We start from the raw sequence: 16,298 nt of genomic DNA on the forward strand, positions 1-16,298 counted from the left end.
TTACCTCATTGTGGATAATCAACTAAATTAAAAAAACCTCAATTATTTTATCTTAATTAATTTATAAATTACCTTTATCTAATCCACATATTCCTTCTTATAGTTCTCATCAACTTCTCCATCTTTTTTCCTCAAACCAAATCATGACGAAGGACTCAAAATCTTGGAGACCTTTTACATCAAACTGTTGTTCAGTTAAAGACCAAACAATTTTTGGCAATTTTAGTAGGTGCAAGACTTCGAAATCCGATTTTTCTAAGAACGTAGGTCCATTGCCATCATTTCGGAGGTTGTCATTTTCAGATTTGAGCAGGTCATCATCAACTAGAATTAATGAGGATCTTGCACAAACATTTGGACCTGACTTGTTTGATTTCCAGCTGAGTGAATTACGCGCGATAACGCAGAATTTCTCCACGAATTACTTGCTTGGAGAAGGTGGTTTTGGGACAGTGCATAAGGGTTACGTTGATGAGAGTTTGAGGAGTGGTTTGAAATCTCAAGCTGTTGCTGTTAAGCTTCTGAATATTGAAGGTCTTCAAGGGCATAGGGAATGGCTGGTAATTAACATCTTCCACTTGATCTTCTTTCTTTTTCTTTTCTTTTTTTGCAACTTCTATTGTTATCGTCTAGGGGTATTCAGGATTTTAATTTTATGAATTCAGGACTTGAATATTAACACTAAACCCATCAGGTTATTTGGGTTATGAGTTTATAGTTCATTATTATCAAAGTTTTAGCGGATTTTACCTTGATAAATTTAGGTCTTGACTAAAAGTAATGGTTGAAATAAAGCGGCCACAACTATATTACTAGATTCATCCTTGCCCTCCAATCTTAACACAAAGTCTTTGGTCCAGTTATTGGAGTGGATATATAAACACTTGGTAGGGGGTTTGAACCTAGCGCGGCGCGTCTTTGAATTCGTCGAGTAAGTGAGCACCATATACTAGGTGATTATATAAAAGAAAGAATCTTCAATATATTTGTTAAAGTTGATGAATTTTATGCTCAAAGTAGTTCATATATCGTTTTCTTTTTCGAATATTATTTTTTAGTTTTGTTGTTTTCAGGAAAAATACGGGTTTTCTAATGTCAATTATTTTATGTGCTATGATGAGACAGGAGCTCCTTAAAAAAACTGAAATTCTGACTTGCAGAGTATAAGCTTGGACTTTACTGTTTTATTGGGGTCCACATGGTTTCTTTTAAATTATTGATGTTTTTGTATTTTTTTAAAAAGTATTTTCTTCGTGAAAGGTGTCTCCATAATTGTTGGGTCCCAAAATTTAATACTTCAAAAAATCATCAGCAAGTCAAAGAAAAAGTCAAAGCCCAATATAGAATCTTTCGTTTTCCTTTTCTTTGGGTAGTATAAATAATGAAGGGAAACTTAAGTAAACATACTCTTCGACTAACTATTTTACCAAATATGGTAGAAGTATACACTACTTATATATTTCAGCTGTATATAGGTATGTATAGATATAGTTTGTGTATAAATATATATATTATATGTATATGTATGTATAGTATATGTATACAGTATACACTACCTATACACCGGGTAGTGTATATGAATGCTTTCAATTATTTCACAACTAAAGCTTTTTTTTTTTTTTTTTTTGATAGGCGGAAGTAATATTTCTGGGGCAGCTAAGGCACAAAAACTTGGTAAGATTAATTGGCTACTGTTGTGAGGATGAAGAGCGCCTTCTTGTTTATGAATTCATGCCTAAAGGCAGCCTTGAGAATCATCTCTTTAGAAGTAAGTTCTTTTTTTTTTTGTAATAGTAAAATGACTGAATTATGTATACTTTTTGTTAAGATAATACAAATGGTCAGAAAGTCAAATTTTTATCGATTACAATTTTTAAGACGTTTTAATTAGTGATGAGGTTGAATTAACAGCTTGCATAAAATTTCAGGGTTATCAATGTCATTGCCATGGGGTACAAGATTGAAGATAGCAATAGGAGCAGCCAAAGGCCTTGCTTTCTTGCATGGTGCTGAGAAACCTGTTATTTACCGTGATTTCAAAACATCCAACATCCTGTTGGATTCTGTAAGTATAATTATTATATAATATGTGTCTAATTAATATTTATATATTATATATTAATTATATACTTGTTATACGCCGAGTATATACCAGTGACGGCTATAAATGATTATGGCTAGGTGGATGAAATTTTCTTAGCGGCGTGGCTAAAAAAGTTTAAACTCCTAATAATTTTCCCTTTTATGCTTTATTTTCAGGACTATACTGCTAAATTGTCGGATTTTGGGCTTGCAACAATGGGTCCAGAAGGATCAAACACCCATGTTACTACTAGAGTAATGGGCACTTATGGATATGCAGCCCCTGAATATGTTAGCACAGGTAGTACTATGATCCACAAAAATCATATTCTTTCATACAGCACATTTACCATAACCCATCTGATTATATAAGTGAATAAATAAGTAACCTATATGATTTCTATGCATGACTTCTAAATTTTACTTCCGTAATGTCTAAATTTACTAGATGATGAAAGCCCGTGCTAGCACGGGCCCAACACAAAAAATAGTACCACACTTTTTTTTTAGTCTGTCTAAAAAAGAACATTTTTTTGCGCGGAGTGCCCTTCTTTTGGGGTGGTCTTTAAATTTTGCCCCTCATATTTGAAATGTTTAAATTTTGCCCTTCGGCTAACACCCATAGGTCCCAGTTCGAACCCACGCGGCCGAAATTTTAAAAAAAAATTCGCAAGGCGGTTTAAATTTCGCTATCCGCCAACAACATACACTTGTTAAGGAATTACACATTTTATGCTCTGGGACCGGCATACTCATGCCTTATGGGCGGACTTGGCATAAGTATGCGGTCCCGCATAACTTTGATAATTCCTTCACAAAGTTATGCGGTGGGGGCATACTTTTAACAATAAAACTTTTATCCGGGACCGGCATAACTTTGTGAAGGAATTATCAAAGTTATGCCGGACCCAGATACTTATGCCAAGTCCGCCCATAAGGCATAAGTATGCCGGTCCGCATAACTTTGGTAATTCCTTCACAAAGTTATGCGCTGAGGGCATACTTTTAATGGGCAAACTTTTATGCGGATCCGCATAAAATTTTGAATGAATTATCAAAGTTATGCGGACCGATACTTATGCCAAGTCCGCCCATAAGGCATAAGTATGCGGTCCGCATAACTTTGGTAATTCCTTCACAAGTGTATGCCGTTGGGGGCATAGCGAAATTTAAACTTGCCTTGCGAATTTTTTTTTTTTAAAATTTTGATCGCGCGTGGTTCGAACCTGGAACCTATGGGTTTATGCGAAGGGCAAAATTTAAAGATTTCAAATATGAGGGGCAAAATTTAAAGACCACCCCAAACGAAGGGCAATTCTGCGAATTGCCCAAAAAAGAATGATATATTTTTCTGTTTAGAAATCATTTAAGTTGAAACTTCTCTTTTTACCTTTAATGAAATGATTTAAATCCACACAAATATCTATGACTTGTTTTAGACCACAAGTTTCAAAGATCTTTTTTTTTTTTTTTAAAACTTCGTGCCTAATCAAACAATGTCACATAAATTAGGACAAAGAGAGTACCTTTAAGTAATATAATTATGGAATTTTTAAGTAATATAATTATGGAATTTTTATTATAGAAAGTATTATAATTCAATTAATTAAAAATATCAATAAATTATTTTACTTAGTCCGCTTCTCCTATATATGACTTTCCTGGTTTGGTTCTCCAATTGAAAGATTTGAAATACACCTTCTCCTACCGAGTTTCATGCCATCATCTCTTTCTACTCAACAACACTGAAAAGCGCTTTCATGTGTTAGCATCTGTTGTAGTCTTAAATTTTTAAGTATAGACCAACTTCATCATTTTAAGAAAATATTTATATACGTTTCTTGACCGTTTATATTTCGTCTTCTGATATTATTCCTCATTATTTGTGTGAGACGTATGTGTCTAAAATTAGTGCATTTTTATCCTTACCCAAACGTATAAGTTTTAAATTTTTTGGTTTTATGACTTCTTTAGCGGTTTTTGTGTTCAATTTAAATCGTTATTTCTTTTTTCCTGAATTTCTCTTCTTTAAATTTTCTCTAAGCGTACCTTTACCATTTTCTGAACTTATTATCATTATTTAAATGTCCCCCCCCTTTTTTTTTTTTGCAATTGTCTCGTACATCTTCACGTGGACCCACCTTAATTTTTTCTCCCAATTGTCTCCTAATTTTTCACGCGGACCCCACCTTAATTTTTTTTAAAAATTATTTTAATTAATAACTATATTAGAAGAGTGGGTGGTTGACTACGAAACCCACTCTTCTAATATGGTAGAAATTTGCTACGTAATTGGTGTGTACATTAGAGAAAAATACTTGTCCTTACTTGATATTTACACTGGACCAATTTTTTTAACCATATCTAAGAGTTACTACCAATTAAAGTGAGATTGCATAGCTCTTATTCTCAACCATGATTAAGTGACAAACACTGATCTCATCAGATAGTTAAATCATCTTTTAATCCTATGTTTTATTCAAACAAACTAAAGTACAAAAATTTTCATGGTCCAATTGTGATGTAGGACATCTTACTACAAGAAGCGACATATATAGCTTTGGAGTGGTTTTACTAGAACTCCTAACAGGAAGACGAGCAATGGACAAAACAAGGCCCAAGAATGAACAAAACCTAGTGGACTGGACCAGGCCTTACTTGTCAAGTAATCGAAGATTACGTTGCATAATGGATCCAAGGCTTGGTGGACAATATTCAGTGAAAGGAGCAAAAGAAATGGCCCATTTAGCTTCACAATGCACTAGCTTGAACCCAAAAGATAGGCCCAAAATTCCAGCCATAATTGAAACTTTAGAAGCCCTTGTACCACTAAGGGACATGGCTGTGGCTAGTGGACAATGGCCACCTTCTCCAAAATCAAGCAATAAGTATGTTGTTTATGCTCCAAAAAACAACAAGGACAACAAAATAGTGGTTATCAAGAATTCTCGTATGGCTGTTAATAATAAGAGCAAGTAAATTTCTGTATGAGAGATTGTACGCTTGATATAATTAAGTATCTATATATGAATATTGTATCTAAAGTACGGAGTTGAAGACTTAAAGTGAGGTCTAACTAGCTTGTTTGTAAATAAATGAAAGTTAAATATATAAGGTCTTAAATCTACATGTGATAGCAGTGTTGGAGGCATTTTTTGACACACTCATTTCTATTTTGACATGAATATTTCTTTGGCATACAATACAATGTTTACACCATACGATATTAGTTTACTATGATTAAATAATAAATTAATACATACATACATACATATATATATATATATATATATATATATATATATATATATATATATATAAAACACATATTGTGTATTAATCAACGATCACATGGAGACCAAAATCGTAGTTTTCTCTTCAGAGAAACATGGAAAGTGGCGTAGAAGTTTATTGCATTGTGTTATACTGCTACTTTATTGTCAAGATCTTCCCATCATAAGGTTTTAAGCCTATGGAGACCATTTTGCTTTTAAAGCCCATGTGGACCAAACCAAGATTAAAGGTTCAATAAATACATATGTCAACATAGCCTAACTCATGACTCATCTAAGAAGGAAATGCGCTCCATTTATTCTTTCTTCTTTATTTTTTCGTTTCCTGTTTAAAAAGTTAATATTTCCAATGTATAATTTATTTATTTTTTGATTTATTAAATGTCCATATCACTGGAAAATATCGGGGCTTGTAAACTCATCTTAAAATCCCAAAGTAAACCCTTTATTTCAAGGATAACATCGGTTAGGGCTTAGGGGTATCAAATTTAGCCATAAGAATATATATATATATATATATATATATAAAAAGACCGATCGGATCATTTGTTATCATAGTCTAAATAAGACTGTCTATAAACGCTTACGCTAATTTTGTAGCTCATCTTGACCTATACAAAAACTTATCAAAACATTAAAAAATAATGTTTGTAGATTTGGTTTGTTTGGTATAATAATGATAAATAAATTTTTATTAGATTGTCTTGGCAATTATATAAATTATAAAAGAACAAACAAATAAATGAAAAATAATTTCAGTTGAATCAATTGGATCATGATTCATAGTTAATCCAAATTAACCCGTCCATTCTGATCCAAGTTAGCGCGTGTGGCTTATAACAAGATCCGTTTATTGATTCGATTCAATTTAACCTGTTCAAATGTAACTTCCCCCTCTATGACACCACTAGCTCCCTGATATTTTATCTCTAATATAATGTGAGCTTCTACTCTACCCGAAATTTGATTTTCAATTATACATTTCGTCCAATAAAAAAAATGTTTTTTCGACCACGGAAGAGATGGGGGGTGGGGGTGGGTCGTAGGAAATATATTACAGAAAATGTAATCATGAATGACGCTTACAAAAGTAGCAAAGGCAACCCTAGTGCTAAATTAGAGCTCAAGAAATGAAAGCACCAACAATTAACTGAATAGAAGAAAGTCAATCAAAAATAATAATGCAAAGCGCTTGCAAAAGTCAAGAAATTATGCATGTATATTTCAACAAATTACGTACATCACAAAATACTTTCTATCAGATAGACTATGAAACATCAAAATTCAATTTCCAAATGCGTCTACTTTGGTTAACTTGAACGGTTGACTTTCATATATAAAAACTTAATCTCTCTCTCTAGATTTCCATTAAGTAAAGCAATATCCTTCTATGTATCTGTGCCTTAATTTGGTGAGTTATTGACACAAATTAGCTCTCCAAAATCAAGCTAATATTTTCAAAATTTTTAAGTTTATTTTCATGATACATATTTTTAGGCTACTAAACATGAATTCATGATTAAAAATAAAAACGAATTTCTTTTTCTAACAGTTTTGCCTATATTTAAACGAACTTTATAATGCCCTTCTATAAGTAACAGAAATATAAATTAAATGGAGGGAGTACGAATATGCAAGTTAAGTGTAGATTACTTAAGTAAAAATGTTAACGAAAAAGAATCTCACAGCTCACATGTGCCAAGAATGCAACAACATCGTGACTCTGGTCATTTTACAATGCTTACGTAAATACAAGTTTATTCAACTTAATATCGTGCAAAAAGGCCAAAGGGAAAAAGAACAAATTAAACTTTGATTTTACTATCCTCATTCCTTAACCAGTAAACTAGTTATTTCCTTGTTTTTATCTTACTCTCTTCCATTTTGAAGAAAATAATACTCCATCAGCCATCAGGTCGTATGTCTTTTAAAGTTTTTGCACACCTGTTAATGCACTTAATTAAAAGTGTACGCATTTGTCTAAATTATCTTTTATATCTTCTTAAATTAATTAACATTATACTAATTAGAACAATAAGGGTAAATATAAAAAATAAAGTAACAAATGACTTTTAATTTTTTTTTTTTTTTAAAACTTCGGATATTTTTGGACCGCAGAGAGCAAAATCCAATACAGTCCGTTTAATGCTTTATATTACCTAAAATTCATTCAGAAGTCAGAATAATTTTAGGTCCTTTCACATGAAACTTCACTCGCTATATATAATGTCCAACTTTTAGGTTTCTTGTTTTGAAAAGATGCGTGAGGAACGCACTAAAAAGCAAGCAAATTGCCAACCAAACAGTCCAAATGCACTTGCTTAAGTGCGTGCAAATATGCCAAACTTTCCCACGGCCACCACCACTTTCCTTAGCACCTCAACTTTGAAAAACCAATTCAAACAATTTATTATACATAGTCATAGCTTATACTCCCTTCATTTTCAAATGTCAAACAGAATGGCCTTAAACAAGCCTAAAAAATCTCTTTCTCTAAAATCCAGCCTTTGCACCACCCTCTTTTTCATTGTTCTTTTCACCATTCCAGCTCTTCTCCTCCTCCATACCCCTACTAACTCCATTTGCACAAACACTTCTTCTAAAATCAAGTCTTGGTCCGGTGATCTACGTGATGCTGAGTTTTCATGGAACCGTTTGAAGTTCAATGATAAAAATCCCCCGTTGAAAACTCTAAAAATCGCGGTCTTTTCTAGGAAATGGCCTATAAGTGCCTCCCCTGGTGGCATGGAGCGCCATGCCTATACGTTGCACATGGCTATGGCACGTCGTGGCCACAAAGTACATGTCTTCACTTCACCTCCTCTAGAGCATGATACTCAAACTACATCACATATGATCGATGATATTTCTGTGCAAAGTCCAAATCTTTCACCAATTATTCATTGGCACGAGGGTGAGCCAGGGAAATGGCGTTACAATAACGCTTGGGAGCAATATGAAGAGGAAAATGAAAGAGAACCATTTGATGTTATTCACTCAGAAAGTGTGGCATTGCCTTATCGCCTAGCTCAGAGCCTTTCGAATCTCGTGGTATCTTGGCATGGAATAGCTCTGGAGAGTGTACAATCAACAATCTTCCAAGATTTAGCAAGAAATCCTAATGAGATTATTACTCAAGCTTTCAGCCAAAGCCTACAAGGAATGATACCAAAGGTGCTAAATGAAATTAGATTTTTTCATAACTATGCACACCATGTAGCCATAAGTGATAGTTGTGGAGAAATGCTTAGAGATATCTACCAAATTCCAAGAAAAAGAGTCCATGTGATTGTCAATGGAGTGGATGAAGAAGAATTTTGTGAAGATTCAAGACTAGGCCATGATTTTGTGTCCAAAATAGGTGTGCCACAAAATGCAAGCATAGTACTTGGTGTAGCTGGAAGATTAGTAAAGGATAAAGGTCATCCTTTACTTCATGAAGCATTTTCACAACTCAAACAAAAATACCCTAATGTTTACTTAATAGTTGCTGGCTCTGGACCATGGTTACAAAGGTACAAAGATTTAGGACCTCAAGTTATAGTCTTAGGTTCAATGAATCCATCTGAGTTAAAAGCATTCTATAACTCAATAGACATTTTTGTGAACCCTACACTTAGACCCCAAGGCCTTGATCTTACATTAATGGAGGCAATGATGAGTGGGAAACCAGTCATGGCTTCAAGGTTTCCTAGTATAAAGGGGACAATTATTGTGGATGATGAATATGGACTTATGTTCACTCCAAATGTGGAGTCATTGGTAGAAGCACTGGAAAAAGTAGTTGAAGAAGGAAGGGAGAAATTAGCAAGAAGAGGAAAGGCTTGTAGGGAATATGCAGCTTCTATGTTTACTGCAAAGAAGATGGCTTTGGCTTATGAGAGATTGTTCCTTTGCATTAAGAATGAAACGTTTTGTACCTACCATTAATTAATTGTTTCTTACCTTCTTTTTTTTTGGGATAATATTTGATGTCATTTATTATTTATTAGTAATATTCTTGAGGGGTATATATATAGAAGTTCTCTGATCTCTCTGCCTTTTTCTTTGGTAATTTCTGAATCAATTGTAATTGTGTTTGGTTTTATTTTTCATATAGAATACAATTGCATCCTAGCAAAAAGTATCCTGGCATTCAATAACAAAATGACTCAATATCGGCCGGCCACTTGAATTCTTAGAATTTTTTTTTAAAGCTAAACTCCATGATCAATCCAACAAATTTGTTCTACGATTTTGCTCAAATCGATCATAAGCAGTCCTAGTTCTTAAGAACAACAACACACTCGAAATGAGTCCTAGAAGGGCAAGACAACCCCACCAGAGAAAAGTTGACAAGTAGCATTTCCTCCCCATACAAACTGCTGAATCAGTCATCATCTGTATAGAAAAAGTGGCATTATTATCATAAATGAGAGCAGCAAGGAAGCCATAGACAAGTGATCCAATAGGGATGTTTGTGATGAGAATGTTGTGGTTGACTCCAACACTCTTTGGTCCAAAGAGTTCTGATGTTATTGACACTGCTGCTGCAAATATGAATCCTGAACTCAATCCAATAAGAGCTGTTCCTGCTTGGAGTGCTACCTCTTTTCCACTTGCTGCTACCAAAAAGAATGCTATTGGTGTTGGAATTAATGCAATTGCTAGCCAACCGGTCCTCGCAAAATACAGCTTCCTGCATAATCCGTTCATCTTCAATCACAATTCAAAATCATGTCTACATATATGGTACGCAAGAATCTAGAGTCGGTTGATTCATAATGTGTGATCTGATCTTTATGTTTACTTTTTACAGATTTTCTTTTGCATATATATATGTATAGTTTGAGTTCATTGGAACAGCAGAACCCGTCCTAAATCCACCTTTGCGCCTAATGCAACTAATTAAAATGAGTATACATATCGTCATGATCCATTCCCTTCTTCCCCAGGGGTGGATTTACTGCCTAATGTATGGTACATATGATATTATCTATTGGCCCTCATGCTCCAAAAGGGCTGAATGGTGCACTTGATTGATGCTGAGTTATTTAATTAGCCAGAGTAATAGGGATCGATTCTCAGCACTAACACATCGGATCCCATCAGAACTCCGAAGTTAAGCATGCTTGGGCAAGAGTACTACTAGAATGGGTGCCCCCTGGAAAGTGGGAAGTCCTCGCCTTGCATCCTTCCTTCCCAGAGGAATACGAGGACGGATGCTGAGTACGTTGTTGTTGTAACAGGGATCAATTCCCACTTAACACTTTTTTTCTCCTTTCTTTAGTGGTGCACCTATGTTCTAGAAATTCTAGATCCCTCTGTTCGTCGGTACCCCTCATACATCCAATAGGAAATAAGAAAACAGAAGGAAAATTGACTTACGGTCTGATGAAATCTGGAGCTGCAGAGAGCAAGCGGCCAAAGAAGGAGAAGGATGAGTATAATGTGATAAGTGTGGAAGTCATTGAACTATGTCCAAGTGATTGTGCAATTTGGCCAAGATTGTTACTATACACAAGCCCAATTGTTCCTCCACAAAAGTATGCAAGATAATATAGCCAAAAATCCAATCTTTTAACCAGCAATCCTGCCTTGTGTTCTTCTCCAAGCATGAACAACTGATCCTTCCCCATTATTTTCCCACAACACCCTTCATCACTAGCTCCACCAGCTCCAATGATCCTCGTCAGGCTTAGAGTGAGAGTCGGTCCATCACCATAAGACGTTACAGTAATCTGGCTATTCTCGCGACTTAGCTCCTTATGAAATTCAAGATCATCAGCATCAACGAGTAGGAAGCCGGATCCTTCAAGGGTAAAACTAGAGAAAATCTTATGGTGAGACCAATCCCGTGCATAAATAATGCCTGGAATTCCCAACGGAAGGACAAGTAGTAAAATGGCACCAGCAAAAATTACACGAGCCGTTGATGAATCAGTTGAATGTACGAAGAGAAGATAGAGGCCAGTGATTACAGCTAGGAAATTGAGTACAACGAATATGAGTTGTTCGTGTTTGATGGCATCAGAAGGCAGGGGATTGACAGGGGGTTGTCGAAGAATTGGGACAAGTGCTGCAAGTGAGGTGATAAAGGGAATGAAGGCATTGAGAAGAAGGTAAACTTGAGTGGAAGAAGGGTTTATAGAAATTGCAGCAAGGTTGTATAAGGCTGCACTAACTCCATTGAAACTTACAGTGAGTGCAAGTGCTAATGGTCTGTTAGAAGGAAAGTTCTTTATGCAGAGAACAAAACAAACAGTATTGAACCAAGTGATGCTGCATCCAGCTAACAAGCAAAGGAAACATACCTGCAATGATTAGTCAACTGAGTTAGCAGAGGCGAATTCAGAATTTCAAGTCACCGCGTGTAACGTTAGCTTGTTATATGTAAATATTTTAAACTGTCTCAATGTACATAGTTTAGCTAAAAAAGAGAGATCAAATAATACTAACAACAAAATAAGGCAAGGAAATGAGGTCAAGAAGGACAAGCCATTGTATCCCATAACCAAATAATCCCATGAAAGCAGCCACGAACATGACGGACCACAACGGCATATACATCAGAGCCAACCCTGAGGACCATCCCAACGCTTTTCCTAGATCGGACGCTGTTGCCAGGTAGTTCAACTGCACCTGTGAAATTCCCAAAACAGCCTTCAATTCCGACGAGTAAGCTGAGAAGTCGAAGTTGGTTCCAGTGAATGCTTGAATCCATATGGTTGCCACTAAAATCATCCATTTTCTTGATTCATGTCCTGCCATTCAATTCTTATTGGAATTGAAATTATTATAACAGGAGACTATTGGAAATATTTTGGAAAGTATTTGCGTTGTGACATGCACTCTTTACATGGCTTAATTTATATGTGTTCGTTTCAAGATAGAGACTACTCCGAATGGTTCTTTTTACTGATTGTGACAGAAAGTGAATCACCGCTGAACGTTGTCGGGTCATATTTGGTGTGCATCTCATTAGATTAATGGCGGCTTCATACACAAAAATGGTTATACCGAAAGAAATATTTTTTCCGTTTCATTTTAGTCAAGTCAAGTGCTTCACATAAAAAATAAGACAACGAAATTATTTTAGAATTCAAACATTTTTTATTTAGCAAGACCTTCTCAGCCTTCCATTCAGTATGTTTGAAATTTGTGGCTCGTAGTTTTTCTTCATAGTCAGTTTCTTAATTACAGTCAAATAGAGAATACCCTTATTTTGTGCACTTAACAGTCTTACTCAGTTCGTTTCTTATGATTTTACTTTTAGGGTGTGTTCGGCATGGACGAAAATGTTTTCTACCATGTTTTCCTAAAAAATGTGCTACTTATTTTCTCATGTTTGGTTGGATAGTGAAAAATAAGTGAATTTTTTATTTATTTTCTCATATTCAGTTGGTTGGCAGAAAATATTTTTCGGAAAATACGACCTAATTCAGTCCCACCAAACCCACCCCCACCATACACCAGCCACCCCGAGCAGCCACCCTCCACTACCCACCCCAACCAAATCCCACCCCCACGCAACCACCACCCTTGAACGCACTTCCTCTTCACCCATCCCTAACGCAAACCACCACCCACCCCAACCCCACGCAACCCCACCCCACACCACGCTCCATTCAACCGTCCCACCCACCCAACCCCTCTCAAATTTTCTATTTCATATATTTTATTTTACTTTTATAAATTTTTTCTTACCCCCCACACCCACAATCCCTCGCCACCACCCACCCCACCACCAAATTTAACCAAACAAACTTTCTATTTTTATAAAGGTAAAATTAAATATAAAGTAGAAAATTCGGGAAGGGGATGGGGGGAAGTGGGTGTAGAAAACCAAATTCAACTTTTTTTTAAATATTAATTTTTTTGGAGGGGGTTGGGGTGGGTGGTGTAAAAAACAAAAACAAAAAACTTTTGAAAACTTCTTTTTAAGAAAAAAAATTGAGGGTTGGTGGGGGTGGTGGTGGTGCGTGGGGTTGTAGGAGTGGTTGACGTTTAGTGGTTTGGGGGTGGGTTGGGTGGTGGTACGGTGGTTGATGAAATGTCAATTGTAGACTTTTTCCTACTTTGATTAGGAAGTCATTGTTCTCATTTTTAAAGAACTTATTTTCCTAAAAAATGTTTTCCAAAGTTTTTTACCGAACCAATATAAGAAATTGGAAAATTGTTTTCCTCCGCACCGAACACACCCTAGTTCTTTTAAGTTTTTCAACAGTACAAGCACTCCATTATAATTCAGAAGTCTTTTCCTTTAATTTGTCTTTCACTAGTTAATCTACTTGGAAGCATTGGATTGTAATTAAGATTCTCATGCACATGATCAAAGCAACATTTTGAGAACCCGTAGTGATCATCACCATAATTAATCCTGTTTGTATCCAAAAAACTAAAAGAAAGAAAAATGTGAGAACGTGCATAACCTATACAGAGGTTGTAAGAAAAATGTGAGAACGTGCATAACCTATACAGAGGTTGTACGATGGCGTAATCTGTAGCTGTACACAACATGGAACAATTGACTTGCTGCTAAGAAAATTTGTAATTAGTAGAACAAAATAGTTTAAAATTTGCAATAAACCATCATCTAGGAGAGAAATATTTAAAATAAATATAAAACAAAACTAATATTAAATCATATATAACCCGAAAATGTACCTTTAACCATTCTCATAAGAGCAACTCTTTCTAGAGAGTAATGTACTGATGTTGACTGTAAAAATAATATTTTCAATTTAGTATTCGTTTTCCAAAGTTAATTAAATTAATTAAATGTTAAGAAATGTACCAGACACAAGTATTTTTCTGATAGTCACATTAACTTTAAACAACAATCATGTCTCTTGAGGTGGAATGTTGGGGGGTGGGGGTTCAGGGTTGATATTTTAAAAGCCCTAAAATGTAGGAACTTTTTTTTTTTTTTTTTTTGGTTGCTAACCCCCAGTTTGGATGGTTGTTGCCCGTGGTTCATTAATGTATGGTTTTCTATGAAATTATGTTTGTATCCATTGTTCTTAAAATTATGTGGTATGGTGCTGTAAACCCGTTGTAATTCCGTGGTTATATAACCATGAAAAAATTCAATTTTTGTAACCACGGATTTGGTGGTTTTTGCGTGGTTACGTATTTCATTTATCCATTATACCCCACCCTCCACCACCCCCTACCACTCACCCTCCACCACCCCAAATACCCCACCCCTCTGCCACCCATCACCCCAACCGCCACCCACTACCACTCACCACCACTCACCCCCACCCTACCACCCACTACCACCACCCTCATCCCACAACCACCCACCTTACACCACCCACCCCACCCACTACCCCTCACAACCACCCAATCCCACCCCACAACCACTCACCCCACCCTACCACCCACTACCCCCACCCTCATACCACAACCACCCACCCTTCCACCACCCCCCTAATGACTAACCCATCCACCACTTACTTATTTTTTAAAGTTTCTATTTTATCCTTTACTTGAGTTTTATTGATATATATAAACTAATTTCTAATAAGAGTTAAGGGTATTTTAATAAACTTACAAGTTATTATACAGTACCATACAATCAAAACAAATAATACAAAAGTTATTAAACCAAAACAAATGATACAGTCTATCCAAACATTGTGTTCACTAATACAGTAAAATACAATACAACAACATATTGTATCATACCATTCCATACTGTACATTAATGAACGACGGGAAACAACCATCCAAACAGAGTGTAAAAAGGAACTTATTATAAGAAGGGCTCGCATGAAGAAGGCTATGTTGAAGATAGCCTCGTGAGAACTCTCATTTGACAGCAAAGTATGAATAGTTTTGTCTGTTCAAAGGTGTTTCACCATAATTATCCAACGATTACCCACTAACTTATTAGGTCAGCATTAGAAGAGAACAACCCCAATGATTGCCCATTCCGTTTTGAGTTAGAACTAGAGAATTTGGCATTTTATGATAACTAGGCTCACCTAATAGGTCATGACCATAATAATAAATAATTTTTTGATGGGATTTTAGTTTTGCCCCTCATAATAAATAATTTTTTTCGCGTTGTATAAATTTAAATTTTTGCATCATAATATTTTATAAATTATACCTCGGGTCTTTAAAGAATTTATGTCCCGTTAAACATAAATTCAATTGCTAAGGGCAAAAATTAAGGACCAACCCATTTGAAGGGCAAAAAAATTAAAGATCAGCCCATTTGAAAGGAAAACCGTGCAATTTCTTCTAGGAAATTTGCACTAATGCCATTATTTTGGGGTGGTTTTTAATTTTTGCCCATCAAAATGAAGTATTTAACTTTTGCCCTTTCCCTAAAACCTCAAGGTTCCGGGTTCGAAACCCTGCTCAGACGAAAAAAAAATCGCTAGGCAGAGGTTGCCAATAAACTCTGCCCTATCGGGCATAGTTTGCAGGCAAATTATGCCTGATGGGGCTGAGTTTGCCTGCAAACTGTCACGACCCAACCGGAGGGCCGCGACGGGCACCCGGTACTAACCCACCCGGGCACCTCTTGACATACTTTCACATTACATCTAGGTGTGCCACACAGCTAAATCATACTTTTCATTCATCATCATACTAATCCCATTGGGCGACAATTCATTTATATCATCATTAGCAACTATGCCCATATCAATGTACATAAGCCGACGAGGCTAACAAAATAATATCCCAAAATATAGGCCGACAAGGCCAAACACATGTAACCATATACACATGTCTACGAGCCTCTAAGAAGAATATGTCATATCATATAGGCGAGACAGGACCCCGCCGTGCCCATAATTATGTACACAAAAGAATAAGTACCAAAAGCCGTAGCTCCGAATGAAATGGAGCTCCGCTATGTAGTCCCTGAATAATGAAGCTATGGATCAAGTTCGTCTCCCCGGCCACCCGCGGCATGACGCCGTC

General features: G+C 35.9%; 3 protein-coding genes across 3 annotated transcripts; 2 read left to right on the forward strand and 1 right to left on the reverse strand.

Annotated features, from left to right (window-relative positions):
• The first annotated feature begins 107 nt into the window (after positions 1–107).
• LOC132029988 (probable serine/threonine-protein kinase PBL15) lies at positions 108–5,196 on the forward strand. The gene is made up of 5 exons (XM_059419433.1): positions 108–560; positions 1,633–1,768; positions 1,929–2,065; positions 2,260–2,383; positions 4,610–5,196. The coding sequence occupies exons 1-5, from the start codon at positions 144–146 to the stop codon at positions 5,059–5,061; spliced, it is 1,266 nt and encodes a 421-aa protein (XP_059275416.1). The 5' UTR covers positions 108–143; the 3' UTR covers positions 5,062–5,196.
• Positions 5,197–7,690: 2,494 nt separating this feature from the next.
• LOC132029990 (uncharacterized) lies at positions 7,691–9,458 on the forward strand. The gene has a single exon (XM_059419435.1). The coding sequence runs from the start codon at positions 7,713–7,715 to the stop codon at positions 9,303–9,305; it is 1,593 nt and encodes a 530-aa protein (XP_059275418.1). The 5' UTR covers positions 7,691–7,712; the 3' UTR covers positions 9,306–9,458.
• A 64-nt stretch (positions 9,459–9,522) lies between these two features.
• LOC132029989 (protein NUCLEAR FUSION DEFECTIVE 4-like) lies at positions 9,523–12,195 on the reverse strand. Its single transcript, XM_059419434.1, has 3 exons — positions 11,814–12,195; positions 10,743–11,668; positions 9,523–10,053 (listed from the first exon to the last, which is right to left on the reverse strand). Exons 1-3 carry the CDS (start codon positions 12,123–12,125, stop codon positions 9,585–9,587), a joined length of 1,707 nt encoding a protein of 568 aa, XP_059275417.1. The 5' UTR covers positions 12,126–12,195; the 3' UTR covers positions 9,523–9,584.
• Positions 12,196–16,298: the final 4,103 nt, after the last annotated feature.

The sequence above is a fragment of the Lycium ferocissimum genome, chromosome 9, assembly GCF_029784015.1.
Source record: "Lycium ferocissimum isolate CSIRO_LF1 chromosome 9, AGI_CSIRO_Lferr_CH_V1, whole genome shotgun sequence".
Classification (NCBI taxonomy): Eukaryota; Viridiplantae; Streptophyta; class Magnoliopsida; order Solanales; family Solanaceae; genus Lycium; species Lycium ferocissimum.